Below are 17,220 nucleotides of genomic sequence, written 5' to 3' on the forward strand. Positions count from 1 at the left end.
AGAGATCTGACAGCAGTTCAGTAAATACCTAACGACTCTCTTCAGTAAGCATCTGCCACTCACACAGGACCAACTCATCTTTGCAACAGTTTAAAAATTCCTCTAAAGCACAAAACTGAAAGTAATTCCATTAATGAACTAGATTTTACATGGGAGCTGGCAGTGAAATAATGGATCTTGTACTCTAGAGCACCGGCCCTGTTCTACTATCAGCCTCAAAATTCCTCCACATAGAGGGATATACTTAGGAAGGGGAGGAAGAAAGGTGACAAATGGTAACCTGTATTAGAGACACCTCGCTTGCTGTGGTGGTCACACTCTGTAGAGAAGCCCTGTGCAAGCCAGTACCTTTCCCAAGTCTGGAATTCTCAAATTCTGTAGAAATTAATGGCTGCTAAGAGAAACCCAAAGGCTTGCAGGGCATCCGTGTACTTGCTGCTTCCTGTAACAGGTCAGCTTGCAGGAACCGGCAGTCGACAGGAACATGCACAAAGAGGACAAGATTCACACGGACAACTTAGGTGGGTTGTTTTTCCCCAAAGAAATTTATTTGAGAAAGTTGACAAAAATCCCCCAACCAGTCATTACAGGTAAATCCACACCAGTCCCCCACACCTGCTCCCCAGTAATCATACCAGTACAGTGAAGATCAAAACGCAACATCAGAATGATGACAGTGTGTAACAGTCACTTGGGGAACTTAAGGCCTTGCCACCATTTTTAAGATAAAGGTATCTTTGTACTCAGGGATGGGGAGAGGATATCAAAACAGACAAGACTGGAAAAGCCCCTTTCTTGTACTGTCTTTTCAAGTTATATAAAAACAAAAGCAAAACCTTAACAGATCTACAGGCTTCAAACTGTAGGACCTAAAACGACCTTCAAATGACTTCTGTAATTCAGTCCTGTGGCATCACTGCTGTTCTGCAATGTAACAGCTTTCAAAAACGTACAAGGATAAAAATGGATGCAAGGGCAGAGGAGTGGATTTGGGTTCTTAATATGGCTTTATCAAAGAAGAAACAAATTAAAAGCAATCTAAGCACTTGACAGTGGAACTAACAACTCCAGGAACTTGGCAATGGCAAAGGGGAGGCAATGTATTTAGATGACAATGTATTTAGATGACAGGAGGTCATCTTTTCATCCTCTTTCCCATTGCCTCATCCTGAACAACCGTTTCCTTCCTAGCAATAGATCAGATTCAGGTCAGAAATTATAAAACCATGCTTTTTTTCAAAATGGTAGCCCAGGCCCAGGGCCATGACAACCTCTTCCCTAGCCAGACTAGGCACATGACACCAGAATGCTGTGCTGCTGAACCATTTGTTCTGAAGGAATGCAGAGAAGGTGAGAGAATTTTAATCACTGCCTAAAAACTGCAGCAGGTAAGTCCAGGAAGTTAACCTCCCTATTTTTTCCCAGCCCAGCTTATTTAACATCATGCTACCTGGACAGCCGAGAAATGAGAAGCTGCTTGCTCTCTGTAGTACCACATAGGAGAATAAGAACTCTGTTAAGGGCACAGTTCAGACTCCCCCAGATGTAGAATTAGCCTATTCCTACCCCATACTGCTTTTCTGAGTTCATTCACATTCTTCCAACAACTCCTCTGCCAACCTGCGAAGCACCCCTTGCACCCTCAGACCTCAAAGCAGGGCACAGGCCCTCATGCTTCACATGAGCAGCAGCCCACCTTGCTTTGAGGTCTCAGAAAATGAGATTCAGCCAGCTGCCTGCTGGATAAATGCTACACTGTTAGATGAGAAAAGTCTCCTGCTCAACATAAGACCAAGCTTCCAAGCATAAGCTGCTCCTGTTTGTTCTGTGACTGTATCTGACTGAGGCCTCCCATCTGCACAAAAGGCTGTCCCTGACCAAGACTTTCAGGAAAACTGCTGCATCATTTCAGAACAAGAAAGGCAAATCCAAGACAAACACATGGAGTAAGGGTGGGACCAAGGCTGGACAGCTTATTGGAACAAAGCAGGCTTCCCCTTTCCAAGCTCAAACACGTTCGCAAGCCCTCCTTCCAAGGCTCCCCTTCCTCCAGGCTGAACCACCATATGCTCAAGTGCCCTGACCTGTCAGCACAAAGACTCCAGCTCCCACAGGGAGAAACACAGAGGTCCGCAACAGGGACCAAACCTCAGACCTCCCTCTATCCTCAGGCCCTGCTGGAATGATGAATCCTATTGCTTTGCACTCACCTCCTTTTACACGAGGCTTAGATTCCAGCTGGTCAGAACAGGGAATCCCCTGCTCTGCCCCAGTGCTAGCTGCATGGCACCTAAAGAGCTCAGCAGGGTCAAGTGGCTCAGAGTAACACTACAGTCACAGACAGATGGGAGACATCATCAAGCCAAGATTATAAAAGGAGAAAAGACAGCGCAAAAACTTGTTGCAGCTGTCATGGAAACATCTTTTTTTATTTAATCACTGCCCCAGGAATCCCCAAACCCATCACAACCTCCCCCACCCTCAAGATCCAACAGGATTTCACAAGTCCCCCGTTGCCTCCAATGTTTAGGATCCACCCCCCTTTAGGGTCCAAATTCCTGCAGAAATGCTCCAGTCAGCGGGTATCATCTGTGAGATGGCTCCAGGGGGCCATGGTTGGGTCCCAGCGGTGTCCAGCTGGGTCTGAGAGGAGGGGGAGGAGGACTTGCTCCTTTACTCAATCAGTTTCTTGGCCTTGAAGAAGCGACGCAGGTAGAAAACCTGCCAGGTGGCCAGTCCGATGAGACAGCACATGGAGAAAATGCTGAAGTACAGAACCCGGGTGTTTGTCGACTCTGAAACAGACAACAAACCATTGCGCGGGAGTCTGACATCACAGGATGCGCCTCAAGAGGGCAAAGTTCCCAGGATTTCCTCTCCCCACCCATGCAAAACTTCAAAGGCAAGATATCGTACAACATGAAGGCAAGGGCACCCAAGCACCAGCAGTACTTGACAATAAAAGCAGAGGGAACAGAAGGATAATGAGAGGGAATAAGGCAGAATTGTGGTTAATGGGCAACATTAAATGGTACAAAGTAATTCACATTAGGAATGGAGACAGAAAGAAATGATTTCTAGAGATAGGACAGACAAGACTCATTGACTGCTTCAGAAAAAGAGAAATACCAGCATGTTTCCCCTTACTAGGAACAGAAGAGGCAGAGACCACTACAATTGCTTGATCTCCAAATGCCGTGCTAATAACACATTCAGCAGAAGTAAGGGGTCTTAGAGCTCCATTCCTCTGAAGGAGCACACAGTCTCTTACCATTTGTGTCCCTCATCTCCTCTTCTCGTTTCTTCATATAGGCAAAGTCATTAACTATGGACTCTGAAAGATCTTCCAGGCGCCTCAATTCTACTTCCAGAGGCTTCAACTTCTCCACTTTTGCAATCTAGAAAACAGAAGAGTCAGGCAATCACTGAAAAAAAACCAAAAGCTCCCACATGGGTTTTTAGTGCCAGTTTGAACCACTCCTCCTCACATACTACAGATCTGGGGCATCCTTTCCCTAGGGAAACACCTCTACAAGCCAGCAACTACCATTTCATAAAACACTACCATTTCTCCCACCTGTTCTCTGAAACACACTTTCCTACTACCCCTCCTACACAACGGAGGAGCACAGTATGCATACAAGCACATTTCTTCCTTATTCGGCCTAATGTTAGCTTATTCACAGTTGGCTTCGGAGGAGTGGGTAGAAGAGCTTGCCACATGACTAAACCTCCAGTGAATAGAAGTCACAGACTGAGATACAAATGACTAACTTACATACGCATATGATAATGTTCTATAGGCACACAGGATATTAGCACTGAGACTCGCTCTGCTGTTGCCACACACCACAGAAAGCCTGAGCAGCCTGATTCCCAGTAGTAGTGGTTTGATTACACCCACAAGAGCTCAGGGTTTTTATCACTTAGACTGATAACCTCAAGGGCAACCTATGCTCTTGGTAGGGACCACACAGCTACAAAGTGCTCCATCTGCCTCAAGCCACCAGGTGACGCTGCCGGAATACTTATGGGACAGGCTGCCTTTGAGCCAGTTGGAAAGGAAAATACACTTCCCTCATAAAAGCTGGTTTTACAGGACATCATTTTTGTGCAGAACATGCAACCCACAGTCCTACAACTCACAGACTTTTATCCAAGAAAAATCCACAGGAAATTCAATTAGAAAGCACAGTCCACGACAGCAACTATTTAAAGTTGAATATGTAAACACATGTCCCTGCCCCAGTTCTTGGCTGTAACCTGACTACACATTATGTAAAATCTGTGACACAAAGACATTACTCAAAGGAAGCTAACTGTAATTCCTGCCACTGCTACAGCATAGGGTTTGGGTAAGTCCGGTTCTCATGTAGAATTTGTCACTATTACCAATGAGTGACAGGCCCCTGCCATGAAGGCCAGATGCCACGTCCCTGAGTAATGCAGCAAAAGAAAGATATGCTACAGAAAACCACAGAAAACACACAGAGCACCTGCAGCTCACAATCAGTCTCACCACCACACAGGATTACTCAGACATAAGCTGCAGGATGGCACCCCTCAGTGGCCCAGGTGCCAACAGGCAGGCAACAGGGTGGCCAGGGTGCAGGCAACCCCAAAATGCCACTTCCAGAGGCAGCTGCCTTTGTGTCAGAGCCCATTTGAAGAGATGCTTGTGAGCAGGCCACTGCCAGCTAATCAGCCGTTTCACTGAAGGGTCTTCACATGACACGTGTATCCTGGCAAGCTGCAGGCCATCAAGCAGTCATCTGAGGAATTTTATGCTGAGGCGAGCTGTATATTACAGCTCTGCCTGTACAGCAGTGTCAATTCCGAGTCCGTCTGTGAGGAGGAGTAGGAAACAGGAGGTTAAACCCCTCCCACTTTCAGGCCAAGAGGTTGTGCTGACAAAACCCTATGGCCCTGACATCCATCTGCCAACAGAGCTTTGCTGAAAAACCGGTACCAGTGTAAGCATGCCTATGGCCCAGATTCTGCTGACACAGCTAGAGCAGCAGGTCTGTAACACACACAAGGTCTCAGGCAGCTCTACTGACAAGTTAACCCTGCATTGACCAGCTCCATTATCTTCCTGGAGGGCACTCTTCCTCATTCACAGAAGGCTACAAAGGTTCCACTGGGAAAAACCAACGCTTGTCTGCTTCATCCTGCATCCTTTCAGCTGCTCTTAATAGGTGTAGCTAGAAACATCTGACTGCTCCTTTTAGTCCTGCATGTACTGAGATACACATGATGGAACCTCTTTCATCCCTAGTGTAGCCAACTATGCACAGCTGCTCCACAGGATTTTGTAAAAAGCCCACCAATCATCTGTGATGACCATAATCCTAGGAGAAACATCTGAACCACCAAAACAACCAAGACAACTCCTCTGAACTTCTCAGGGGCCACATAGATTTGTCAAAGCCTAACTCTCTTCCTAGCATAGAGGATCTTGCTATCGCCAAGAACTGACAAGGAGTAGCTGATCTGGAAAGGAACCTAGATTGCCAAGCCTTCTTGGTGCCCTCTGAAAAGTCTTTTCACAGAATCACAGAATCATTCAGGTTGAAAAAGGCCCTTGGGATCATCGAGTCCAGCCATCAGCCCTACTCTACAAAGTTCTCCCCTACACCATTATCCCCCCAAAATCTCATCTAAACAACCCTTAAACACATCCAGGGATGGTGACTTCACCACCTCCCTGGGCAGCCTACTCCACTGTCTGACCACTCTTTCTGTGAAAATTTTTTTCCTAATATCCAGTCTAAACCTCCCCTGTTGCAGTTTAAAGCCATTCCCTCTTGTTCTATCGATAATTACCTGTGAGAAGAGACCAGCACCAACCTCTCTACAATGTCCTTTCAGGTAGTTGTAGAGTGATAAGGTCTCCCCTTAGCCTTCTCCTCCTCAAACTAAACAGTCCCAGCTCCTCCAATTGCTTCATTTCTACTTACTGAATGGAGAAAGTTATTCTTCCCTACCCCAGAGAACAAAGGTATGACACTGCCATGCAGTTAGGTTTTCTAAACCAGCTCACTCTCCCAGTTGCTTTGCTCCAAGACTGTCTAGATCTATGAAAGCTTATGAAGCCAGACTTGGACATCACTCCTCTTCTCATTCCATATATCCATGCACAAGTAGGACACTGATAATGACCCTTGTTCAATACCCTGCATCGTCTCCTTGCAGCAATTCAACAAGAAAAAATGGTGGATATAAGACAAGTCACTGATACCTTACAGCAGATGAACATCACAAGCAAAAAGCTCAAAATTGCAGCAATTCCAGGAGAGAAACCTAAGCAACAGTCCTCCCTTTCACACCTTAAGCAGCCTGTCAAGTCAAAACGCACAAATACTACAGCAACCTGGGGAGAGAGAGGATGGAAAAAAAAGAAACACACTGCAAAGCAGTGTGGCTAAACATCTGTAGCAGCTGTACAAACAGTAAACCAGTCTGAGTCCTTTGCAGACACACTGCTCAATAAGGCTCTACACAGTGTGCCACTCTCAGAGGTCCTGACAAGTCAAGGATGCTTGTCAGTGCTGCCAAGATCTGCATTTGGTGTCAGGTAGGATTGCAAGTCTAAATCCTTCTTTTCCTATGTTTGTCCATGGACCTTTTCCATTGATGAGCATAACGGATACTTACTTTTATTCCAAGAAAGTTGTATCAGTACAACCAGTGAGTACATCGACATACATGGCATAAGAGAACCTTTCTGCCTAGGGACAATGTTTCTAGGTAGCACTACAGTAATGTAACTTAAGAGTATGTCGCAGCATTGTATTTAGAGAGATTCTGTAAACATAGTCATCATAATCCCCCCTGTTATGCTCTCAGAGGTCATCCTGTAAGATTTCATCTTGTAATACTTCAGTAGCTGCTTGCCAGGCAGCTGGTACAATGACTGCTCTGCTCTTCCCTGACTCCAAGCACCTTCTTACTCTCCATGGAAGATGTGCTCTAGACTGACTTAAGCCATGGAGGACCAGCTAGCCCAAAGCTCAAAAGGATATAAAAAAATCCAGTATGACCATCTTAGAAATTTGTTCATTTTCTAACTGGCACCATACACAGCCTCCTCTGCTACCCACTGTCCTCCCTAAGGCATCCATCACACTGTTATGCACTGCGAACAACGCAATCATTTGCAGGAATCTTTCTCCGCGAACAACTCTCATCTTCTCAGGCACAGGCTCTGTGCTGGGGGCTGACTGACCCCAAATTCTAGTGAGCCAAAAGCATAGTAGCAGCCATCAAAATTCAGCATCTAAACCAGTCAGGACTGTCCCAGTCACGAAGCAACTGCTACTCCACACAGCTGGCTCTTGGGTCTAAGAAAGCTGTGTCCTCCTAAGATGGAAACATTTAGGCTTTATGCCTATTTGCAAGGTCACGCTTTCAAACCAAATACCCATTTCACACCAGTTACTCCTCTGCCAAACACCTTTACAGTGATACACTGCCAGTTCTGAGAAATGCACAAGCACCATTTCAGAGCTGTTGAGCCAGTACATATTACAGCCAGGAAGGTAAGAACAATAACGATGCAATTTGACCTTTAGGAGGATCTGATATTAACTTAAAATGCCCTCTGCTGCTGGGGCTGGGGAAACTTCACATCTCAGTCTCTTGTTGCCTCTAATGCCTATGCCCAGAAGCTGGGTCATGTTGTCCTAGCAAAGAAATTCACACATTAGGCTCCAGTTCCCAGAGTAAAGAATTAATTTTAGCTGATGTTTGTCTTTTTTTTTTTTTTTTTTCTTCCTCCCCTAACACACAAAGCTTCACTGGAACTGTAGGCTGCAGACAGGCTTTCATCACCACTGGGAAAACAGCTTCCCATCATGAGCCCCAGATCTACAAACAGCATCACGTGAGTGCCGGGAAAGGGGAGCCTGCAGCGCAGGCAGCCAGGGGACATACCTCCTCGTAGTTCTTTGCTTCAACTCCATGCTTCATATCCAGAATCACAAGCTGGTCCGGCATCCTCCCTGTTCCTGGAAGCATAATGAAAGGATTCATTGTGCGAAACATTCAGCCTGCCAGGAAATCACCAGCTCTCCCCACCACTGAGGAAGAACTCACAACATCCCTCCCCTCCCTCCATGTCTGCAGCTAACTGCGGAGGCAGCACAGTCCAGCCTAAAAATACAGAGACTTCACAATAAATCCTGGCTGAAGGAGAGCCTCCCAAAGATAATGAGAACAAGCTGTAACTAAATGCGCTAAGTGTGTGTAGGATGCAAATCACTGTAAAAACTGCAGAGGATTAGAAGATGAATACCAGCTGCTATGAGACAGCCTGGCGAAAGACAAGTCACCAAAGGGACAAATATTCAACTAGGAAGTCCACACTCCTCCTAGCAGGAAGTACACCAGCACCTTGTCAAGGTTATTGTAAATGTAAAATCACTTACAACCCCAAAGGAGAAAGAAGGTAAACTGCTCTAATTGAGGAATACAGCATACGGGCATTACTGACCCTTGCATGTTGCAGTATCTGCAGAAATGAAGGCAATCCCTTTACCAACATATCTTTTCAGGGAAAGAACATCTCATATGTCTGAGACCCACATTGCTAATGCAAACCCCAGGATAGCAGGGAGGCTTCTGAAGCCAGGAAAACGCCACTTCAGAGAATTGCCAGCTGGAGCTGCACAAACAGTGAACAGGGTAAGGCTGCAGTCAACAGCACAGTAGGTATCTTTTAAGGCTGTAGCCCCCCAAGCTTGGGACACCTATGGCTAACACCTTCTTTTAACTGCTACAAACTGTCACATCTGAGAACATACACAAGAGAGGAAAAAAAAAAAAAAGAATAGGCATATAAGATACCCTAAAGAATGCAGCATGTCAGCTGAGCTGAGTATCATATTCCACTATACCACCCACCTAGGAAATGTCTGTACATAACACATTCCCAAATCCCAGCCCTTTAGGGCATACAGTTGTCCTCAGCTGGCTGCCAGCAAAACACAACGTCTGAATTCACTTATCATATAAATTTCAGTCTTTATCCAGGAGCATGTCCAATAGTCACACTTTGCCTTAAGAGGCTGCCAGGTGGACATTTCCACAGCCCACAAACAAACTCAGTGTACAGGTTACACTGGGTCACTCCAGTTGGAGCTAGGAAGATACTCAGATCTTCAGTACAACATCCCCAAATTTTCTCTCTACCCACTGAACAGCTCTTCAACACCAGAGCAGAATCGCCTCTGCCTTTTACTGCTATCAGAACATGGAATAACCTAATGACAAAATGGTCCAAATCAACTACAAACTATTTCTTAAAATTCCTGAGGGATACAGGAGCTCAAAATACAAACCCAGCTATTTGAGAGCCGAATGGATAAATTAGGAATAGGATGGATTTTTTTGGTTTTCTTATAAAAGACTGGTCACTGTAAAAACAAATTCAAATCCCAGTACTGTTCTTTAACAGACAGGCTGTATACAGCCACCCAATGCTCCTTTCTCCAATCACAAGTTATGACTGCTTATGACATATATATACCAGCATGTCTGGAGACTGGCAGGTAGGACAGTCAACAGCAGCTGCAGAAGAAAATTCAAAGCACACAGTCCAGTGAGAGGTTTATTTTAATGCTGTTTAAATTACAGCAACTTGGGTGGAGACCTGGAGCTTCCAGGAAGAGATGAGAAAGATGAAGAGGCCAGTGAACAGGAGAACAGAACTGGAAGGATTAATTTGTCTGGCTGGAAGGGAGAGCTGCCAAGAACCAGTAAGAAAGTAGAAAACGTAAAGCTGCTGGGTGCAAAGGGGCAGAAAGCAGACATTCTGCAAGAGGTTAACGCTGTCAGGGACTGGCCTGGAAAAACTCAAGCTGCTCTTCTACAAGTTTACTGAGCCCAAGATACTAGGCAGCTCCCTTCATGCTCATAGATCCTCAGTAACTCCCAGCTCCTCCTGCAGCCAGGGCTCACCAAAGCAGACAGGATCAGCAGTGAATTTAAAAAAAAAAACAACCAACAGTTAAGGCCCAAAGATCTTGAACTAAACTGATACCTACATCCTCCAGGAGGTCATCTCACATGAGCACAGAACTGTTTCATGGGAGATTAGCAAAGTCAGTGGCAAAACAGAATGGTTGAATAGGATGTCAAAAAATGTTCCCATAGGAATTCCAGAAAAAATGAGCCATAAGACTCTTAAGAAAGTTTGGAAAGAGAAGGATTACAGAAGGAGCAAAGAGGTAAAGATTAGCACACAGGAAGAGCCCTACAGAGTAGCACGTAGTGCAGGCAAGGCTGTTCTTCTCAGAGATTAGCATACAGCGCAAGAGTTAAGTGTGCCTGGGAACAGAGCACTGGTCAGAAAGACAGGACCCTTCCATCCTCCAAGAGGGAAAAAAGCCTATCATGCAAAAACCCACACCTCCAAGAAGCACCCTAAGAACCCCTCCAGTCTGATAAGGTGGACCTTCTAAATAGGACCTCCTTCTCACTTCCTCATTTCTGTGGTTAAGGATTGAGAAATACCAGTTGCTTAGACCTCTCAGGTCCCAACGGCTCTGGCTTCCTCTACCAACAGTTTTTCTCTTCCAGGACTCCACCAACATCCTCCTTGGCTGCCTCACTACAAGTCCTGACCACTTACTTGATGTGACTGTGGGGAAAAAAAAACAACTTTAAAGAGCAACATGGGGATAAAACAGCATTTGGTCAGTTTCCCCATTCCCATACTGAGGAAACAAGACACTTCCTTGTGATGCGGTTACTTCTTCCACAGTACCTTAACCAAGTCCTGCAGATGATCAAGCCTTGTGGTGCCACCTCCCTTACTTTAACACTTCCTTGATTTCCAGCACAGGCATAGGAAATCTGGAGATACCTGTCATGCAGCATCTCTCTTTAGCAAGGAATTTGGGGTGTCTGGGTCCAAAAAAAAAAAAAAAAAGGCAGCTTGGAGGCCCCCAAAGAGAAAACCTCCAGAAGACAATTCAGCTGCTCAAACAACCAGCTCTAGATTTTGACACCTCAATGCCTCACTGACCACCAGGTAGAAGCTGCACTTAATATTTTATGCTCATCAGTACTGAAAGCTTTAAAACAAACCTGCAACAATACCAGGGAGTCAGGGAACAAACATTTGCTACAATCAAAAGAGCTATAAGGGGTTCCGTCTAGGCAAGAAACTTCTGGTCACAAGCACTGAAATAAGAGTCTAGACACAACTAAAGAAAGACGCTTTTCCCTCTTCAGTGTGTGATCACATGGAAGCTATGAAAGGATTTGTGGGACTGTCTGGAGACCTCCCAAATACCCAGGTGTTGGACAGTAAATAGCATGAGTGACTCCCAGATGAGTCACTAGTGCCTACATGTCTCGATGTGTTAAGAAGCATTTGGAAGCCCTACCTCTGCAGTGAAATAAAAGAAAAATCCTGAGCGTCTGGGGTCACTGTCTTATCTGTGAAATACTACAGAAAAGGTGTTACAAGCCAGATCCCTCCCATTCCCAGCAACTTCTCTTTCTGGAAAGTTCTCTTCAACCTGCAAACTATCTGTATGTTATACATGGAGCAAATCAAAGGCTGCCTGTCAACAGATAGGAGGTATGCTGCTACTGACCGCTCTGTGAAATGGTCTGGGATCTTTTAAGATAAGAAGAACCAGTTCCAGGGAGCAGAACTCTGACAGTGACCATGAAAAGATGTGACCACCTACGAACTTGCATGCGCTCACACCACCGCAAGTGAGACTAGAGCCCGCATGTTGGCTCTTTTCAGCACGTTTGTCCTGAAGTTGAGCCCAACCACTCAAAGCAGCACATGCGTCACACTCACAGGAAACGAGCCTCAGTGCTCGTTAAGCAACCATTCCTGCAGGACAAATGCAGGGCTGACGTCCTGCTCATTTCCCCTTCTCTTTATTGACCACTTAGAGAGCAGTTGCGCATGCAAACCAAGGCCACGTTCTCTATACACACACACATCTCAATCCCAGAAAATGTTTGCTATCCTAACACTGGACTGCTGTCCAATACACACTGTTGAGAGATCATGTTCCACCCAATGGGGAGAGATGGTCAGCTGGGGAGAAAGACAGGGTCCAGGAGATGATGGCATCCTGCTCTGTCCTGGCTTGACTGCAAGGTGGGGAGAAGCATGAAAAGGGTAAAAGAGGTGTGGTTTGCTCCCGGTACTGCCACTCACTGCAAATGTGGTGACCTATGTGGGAGGAACGCATGATTCCCCTTTCAGAGGAAACCCAAGTGCTCTACACAACAGCCACACAGGATTACTTAACTTCAGCTGCAACACCGAGAGCAGATATCCTGCAGTGAAACTGTCCACGACCTCCTGAAGATCAGCTTTAAAAGTCAAACAGTGTTCTGCAGACCACACTCAGCATCACTTCACCCATACCCCTAAACACACATATCTACATGAACTCGTTTGGAAGCTAGAAGCAGCCAACAGACCTTTCACTTCACTTACCCACAGGAAGCTTGCTCTCAAAGCAGGCCTCAAACATATCATAGTCTTCAGTGGTGAAGGCAAACTTGCCCTTAGTGGCATCCTCCTTGGCATACAGGATGTGCCCAGCTGAGTCAGTTATCTGTAAAAGAGACGAGGGTGAGGAACACAGTGCTTCACTGCCAAGGACTTACGGCCTGGGCCATGCAGGAAGAGTTCTTGCAGCATTCCCATTGGAGCCGCTGCATTCTCCTTTCAACAATTTCCCTCCTTCCTCACAACTGTATCAACTCCTCTCTTCCTCACCCCACTCCAGGTGCTGACAGAGTGACTCTAAGATAATTATTGGCTCTTAAACAAAAAAGAATCCCACCAAAAACCAACTAACCCCAAAACCACACCAATTCCTCTTCCTCCTCTAACCTCTGAACATAGACTACATTTAGGAACTCTAGCTGAACCAAACTGTTATTCATTGCCTTCTTTTTGCAAGCAGAATTCATAAATTCCCATAGCAACAGAGATATGGAGAAGCCTTATGGAACAAAAAAGACTCATTCCCCAGAAGATGAAATGGAGAAGGGCACATCTATTCCTCCAGAAACGAACCATCAGTGTGGCCCTCAGTTACACAAGGTTTGGGTGCCAAGATCCATAAAAGTGGCCACTTCAGAGGACAATTCTGACTACACAGACAGAATAATGACTGCTTTGCATGAAGTCTATGAAATTACTAAGAAGGTCCACAGAAATGCTTCAACAAAGAGTAAAAAAAAAGACATAAATTTCATGACGCAGACTTGAGAATCACTGTGTTCAATTAAAGGCTCCATCCAGTTGAAATACTGTGTCCAGGGAGAGGCGTGAAAAAAACTGAAGGCATTACAATACTGTGTGCAAATCGGGAGTATGTGTTCCACTGGAACACTTCCCAGTTCCCCTCAACTCTATCCTTCAACAGGTATGTCTGAAAAAAACATAGGTGCTAAAATTACTAGGGATCTTTGAAAGTCTTAGAGGAAGAGATAAAAAAGTTGGGGAATAACTTTAAAGGTATATGAGACAGAAGTACACAAAATAATTTGTGGTCAGGAGAAGGTAAGTCAGACTTTCTCCTTCATCTCACAACAGAAAACCACCCTCATTTCCCTGTACAAGGGCCATACAAAAGGGCTATGTACCCAAAATTATTCTAAGGAAACACTCTATTAGAACACATCATTAGCTCCCTGTCATGGGATACTACTGATGCCAGTAGCCTGCTGGACTCAGAACAGGTGTGGACCTTCACATGGACAATGAGAATTGCTGCATTAGGCAGAAAAAATAATACAGTATATAAATGCTCATGCCTCAGGGTATAAACCATAGCAGGCAAGATTTTAGGAACAAGCTTCCTCTACATACAGATTATCCTGTAATTTTCTGTTATGGGATTTGTTGTGGCTGCCCCTGCACCATATGGTATTTGTCAGCGTTCGAGAACGAGGAGCACCGTTCTCCTCCCGCGCTGCAGTTCCTGCTCAGAGCTCTACCTGTACTCAAGCGGTGAGCAGATGAAAGCACACCTGCACAGACAGGCACAGTCAGCAGCTGCGTTGCCATCTCCCTGCCGCAAGCCACCTCCTGTCTGGAAGCCCCTAGACTATGGGAAGCACCCAGCTCAAGCCGGCAGGCCCTGCTGGAGTGCTGGACTGTCTGCATCTGACCACAGAGACCCGGTGAACAGTAGCCCACAGAACAGTCCCAATTAACCAAGACGCTAGCCTCCACAGGGGAGGATCTGCGTCCGTACGATCTGCACATTGGGTTCTCCATCCCAAGAAGTGCTGACAAGAACACAGTAAAGAAAGCTCCTAAATGTCCCTATTATTTTAAGCACTATTCCCTTATGGCTTTGTAGACACCGGAGCTCATCTTTAGCTAGAGGATATTACGCAGCTTGATCCTTTCTTGCCCTTTGCAGCTCTAGCAATAGCCTGCTCATGAACAGGATTCTGGACAGTAAACGCTTGGCTATCTACTTTCATCAAAACTGAATAGCGTTTCCCAAATCAGCCAAATACACTGCCCATTCAGCCGGGCCGCGGGGGCGGGAGAGGCTGCTAATAGTCCAGCCAGAACGCTTGTGGGGGAGTTGACCTGAAAGGGATTTTTCATGCTATTCTAATGTTATTTACGGTAACGCAATCCCCTACAGATAGGGCATTGTTCACCCTTGACAAACAGCCCAACGGTTCCCCAAACCACCAGCCTCGACAATGGGGCAGAGGCACGTGGCCGGGCCCAAGCACGACCTCAGCCGCTCCGCCGCCACCCCGCAGCTGCCAGCTGGCAGAGCCCCCGGATTCCACCAAAACAGAGGGTGCCACTGTTAGCGCCGGGGTATCACACTCACAAAACTTAGCTCACTGGCAGGAACCGAACCGAGAGAGGCCAGGATTAACTACCGACCTCCTACATTTGGTGGCCCAATCCAGAGGGCCAAAGCAGAAGGAGAGAACCTGCAGATGATGTCCTGAACTAACCTTTCCCACACAGACACAAACAGAAAATATGCACCTAGCAGAGGGGTTACAGCACTTACAACAGGCCCAGCATGTTGGGAGGCCACAGCATAACTGAACAGTAAGAAGGAAAGCAAGAATTGCATAAATTATTATTTCTCCTTTGTAGCTTTTCAAACTAGTACAGAAATTTTTTTTTCTTTGCATTTTTACTTTCCAGTTAGAATAAAACAGAACTTCCATGAGCAGTCCTACCTAGACACCAGCTTCAGCAGCAAAGCCAGACTCAGACCTAAGATTCATTGCTTCACCACCTCCCTAGACAAGCCCTCTGTCATAAAAGTGAGTTTTGGAACAGACTCTGAGGTCAGTTGACCTAAGAGCAGGCACCCAGAGAACCAGGAGGCTTGAGCACCAAGAGCTAAGAGACAGATGGGAACATGGCACTCAGTCTGAAACACACACCTGACCAGCCAAATACTGCAGCAACACTTCAAAGCATTAAAGCTGCTTGGCTCTGCCTATACACAGACAAATTTCCTCTTACAAATGATGTAAGAACAGCAGAACAAGATTTTTAAAAATGCAAGACTCCAGAAGCAGCCTTCTCTAGCCATAACCAAGTACAGCTGCTAAAAACCCAAGGCTTTCAGGTGTCTATAGGCAGATGATGGAAGCGCAACTTGATTTCAGGACATCTCAAATACTCAACAACACTGAGTTTAGAGACTCTTGAGCAGACCATTCTGTCTCTGTCTGTCTGTGTGCTTACTCTTGAAGCCTTTGGGAACTTTGACAGAAATAAGAATCAGGCAGGAAGCTGTTATGGCCTGATTACGCAGCCACAGACCTTACTCAGGTAGGTGGGAAATCTGAAGAAAGCCTAGGGAAGGTAGACTGTGGACAGAATTGAAGGGAAGCTGTTGAAGTTTTCATAGCTGCCTGTCATATAGGTATATTAGTCACGTGTATTGTGCTGATGCTTCCCCTATACTCCCTGAAGATCCTTTAGGACTGCTTTCTTCCCCGTAGCAAACGCCTGCCTCCTTAAAATCCAAGTAAGCCACGACACGGCAAGATGGTAATAGCCATTTTGTGTGCCAAAACCCGGTTTCTCAGCCCCCACCTCGCCCCTTCCCTGCGGCCTGCTGCTCCATCCCGTCGCGCCCGGCCGGCCGTGGGGAGGGAGCCCTCGGAAAGCCACGTCACCGTAACTCTTCCCTCCTCACACCGAGTCAGCAGGTTTAGGGCGGCCTTATCGCAGCGGCCCGTCCTGCCAGCCGCCCAAGGCCTTCGCCGTGCGGACCGTACGGCGGCTGGCGCGACGGGCCGCTGCGAGGAGGTATCCGCGGGGAAAAAGGCGGTATGTGGCTCAAGCCGCAGGCCTGCCCCGCTCCTCGCCACCCAACACCCAGAGCCCCTGCGCGAGCGGGCGGCCCCCAGCACAAGGCGAGTCCCGGCCCATCCCTCCCCCGCCGCGGCGCAGGCGGGAGGCCAAGCCCGCTGGAAACCCACGCGTGGGCTGGCGTCACGCGTGGAAAACGTCACCTATCCCCACGCCCCGCCCCCGCCCCGCCGAGGAGGCGGGGCCACACCGCCCGCCCCGGCCTAACACCCCCCACCCCCTCCCCCCCCCGGCCTGGCGGGGCGCCGCCGCCGCCGCCGCACCTTGAGGTTGGCGGAGGGTCCGGTGGAGGAGCCCGGCGGGGCGCCGATCTCGTACTCGCCCGTGACCAGCGTGTCGCGGTGGATCTCCTCCCGCAGGCACTTCCGCGCCTTGCCCGGCAGCTGGAAGGAGATGGGCCGCGCCGGGCCCACCAGCACCGCCAGCAGCAGCAGCAGGGCCGGGAGCGAGGCCTGCCCGAGGCGGGGGCGGCCGGGCAGAGGCAGCGGCAGCGGCATGGCGGCGGCTCCGGGTGCGGCAGGCCGGGCCTCGCCTCCGCCACACGTGACCGACGGCGCCGCCGCGTCACGCCGGGGGCGGGGCGGGGCTGCGCGGGGCGCGGGGCGGCGGCCGCCGGCGGCCCCGGTGTCCCCGGGCTGCGGTGTGCCCCATCGCCGCCGCCTCGCGGGGCGGGCGGACGGGTCTTGGGCGTGAGGGTTGTCCCTTCGAGTGGGCTGTTCAATTGTCAAATAAACGGTGAATGAAATTAATTCATTAATACTGGATGGTGATGGTTAATGATAATTTCTCTCATTAAAGAACTGAAAAGTTAGAAAAAGATCAGACCGCGCTCTGAGGCGGAGGAGCGTGCAAGC

The 17,220-nt window shown here is 47.7% G+C and overlaps 1 protein-coding gene across 2 annotated transcripts; it reads right to left on the reverse strand.

Annotated features, from left to right (window-relative positions):
* Positions 1–522: 522 nt before the first annotated feature.
* On the reverse strand, positions 523–16,910 carry TMED10 (transmembrane p24 trafficking protein 10). 2 transcript variants are annotated; one of them, XM_074909984.1, is made up of 5 exons: positions 16,630–16,910; positions 12,476–12,596; positions 7,936–8,003; positions 3,272–3,398; positions 523–2,795 (listed from the first exon to the last, which is right to left on the reverse strand). In XM_074909984.1, the coding sequence occupies exons 1-5, from the start codon at positions 16,861–16,863 to the stop codon at positions 2,674–2,676; spliced, it is 672 nt and encodes a 223-aa protein (XP_074766085.1). In that variant the 5' UTR covers positions 16,864–16,910; the 3' UTR covers positions 523–2,673. The 2 variants fall into 2 exon arrangements, with proteins under 2 accessions (XP_074766085.1, XP_074766084.1); XM_074909983.1 differs by having other exon boundaries at positions 7,936–8,009.
* Between the last annotated feature and the right edge of the window lie 310 nt (positions 16,911–17,220).

The sequence above is a fragment of the Athene noctua genome, chromosome 6, assembly GCF_965140245.1.
Source record: "Athene noctua chromosome 6, bAthNoc1.hap1.1, whole genome shotgun sequence".
Lineage (NCBI taxonomy): Eukaryota > Metazoa > Chordata > Aves > Strigiformes > Strigidae > Athene > Athene noctua.

What these genes read in the sequence shown, in the direction of transcription:
- TMED10 (XM_074909983.1), bottom strand. Translation starts at nt 16,863, where the DNA reads ATGCCGCTGCCGCTGCCTCTGCCCGGCCGCCCCCGCCTCGGGCAGGCC. An exon ending in GACCCTCCGCCAACCTCAAG is followed by an intron (nt 12,597 to 16,629) that starts GTGCGGCGGCGG and finishes TCTCTTTTACAG; the next exon opens with ATAACTGACTCAGCTGGGCA. An exon ending in GGAGATGAGGGACACAAATG is followed by an intron (nt 2,796 to 3,271) that starts GTAAGAGACTGT and finishes TGTCTGTTTCAG; the next exon opens with AGTCGACAAACACCCGGGTT.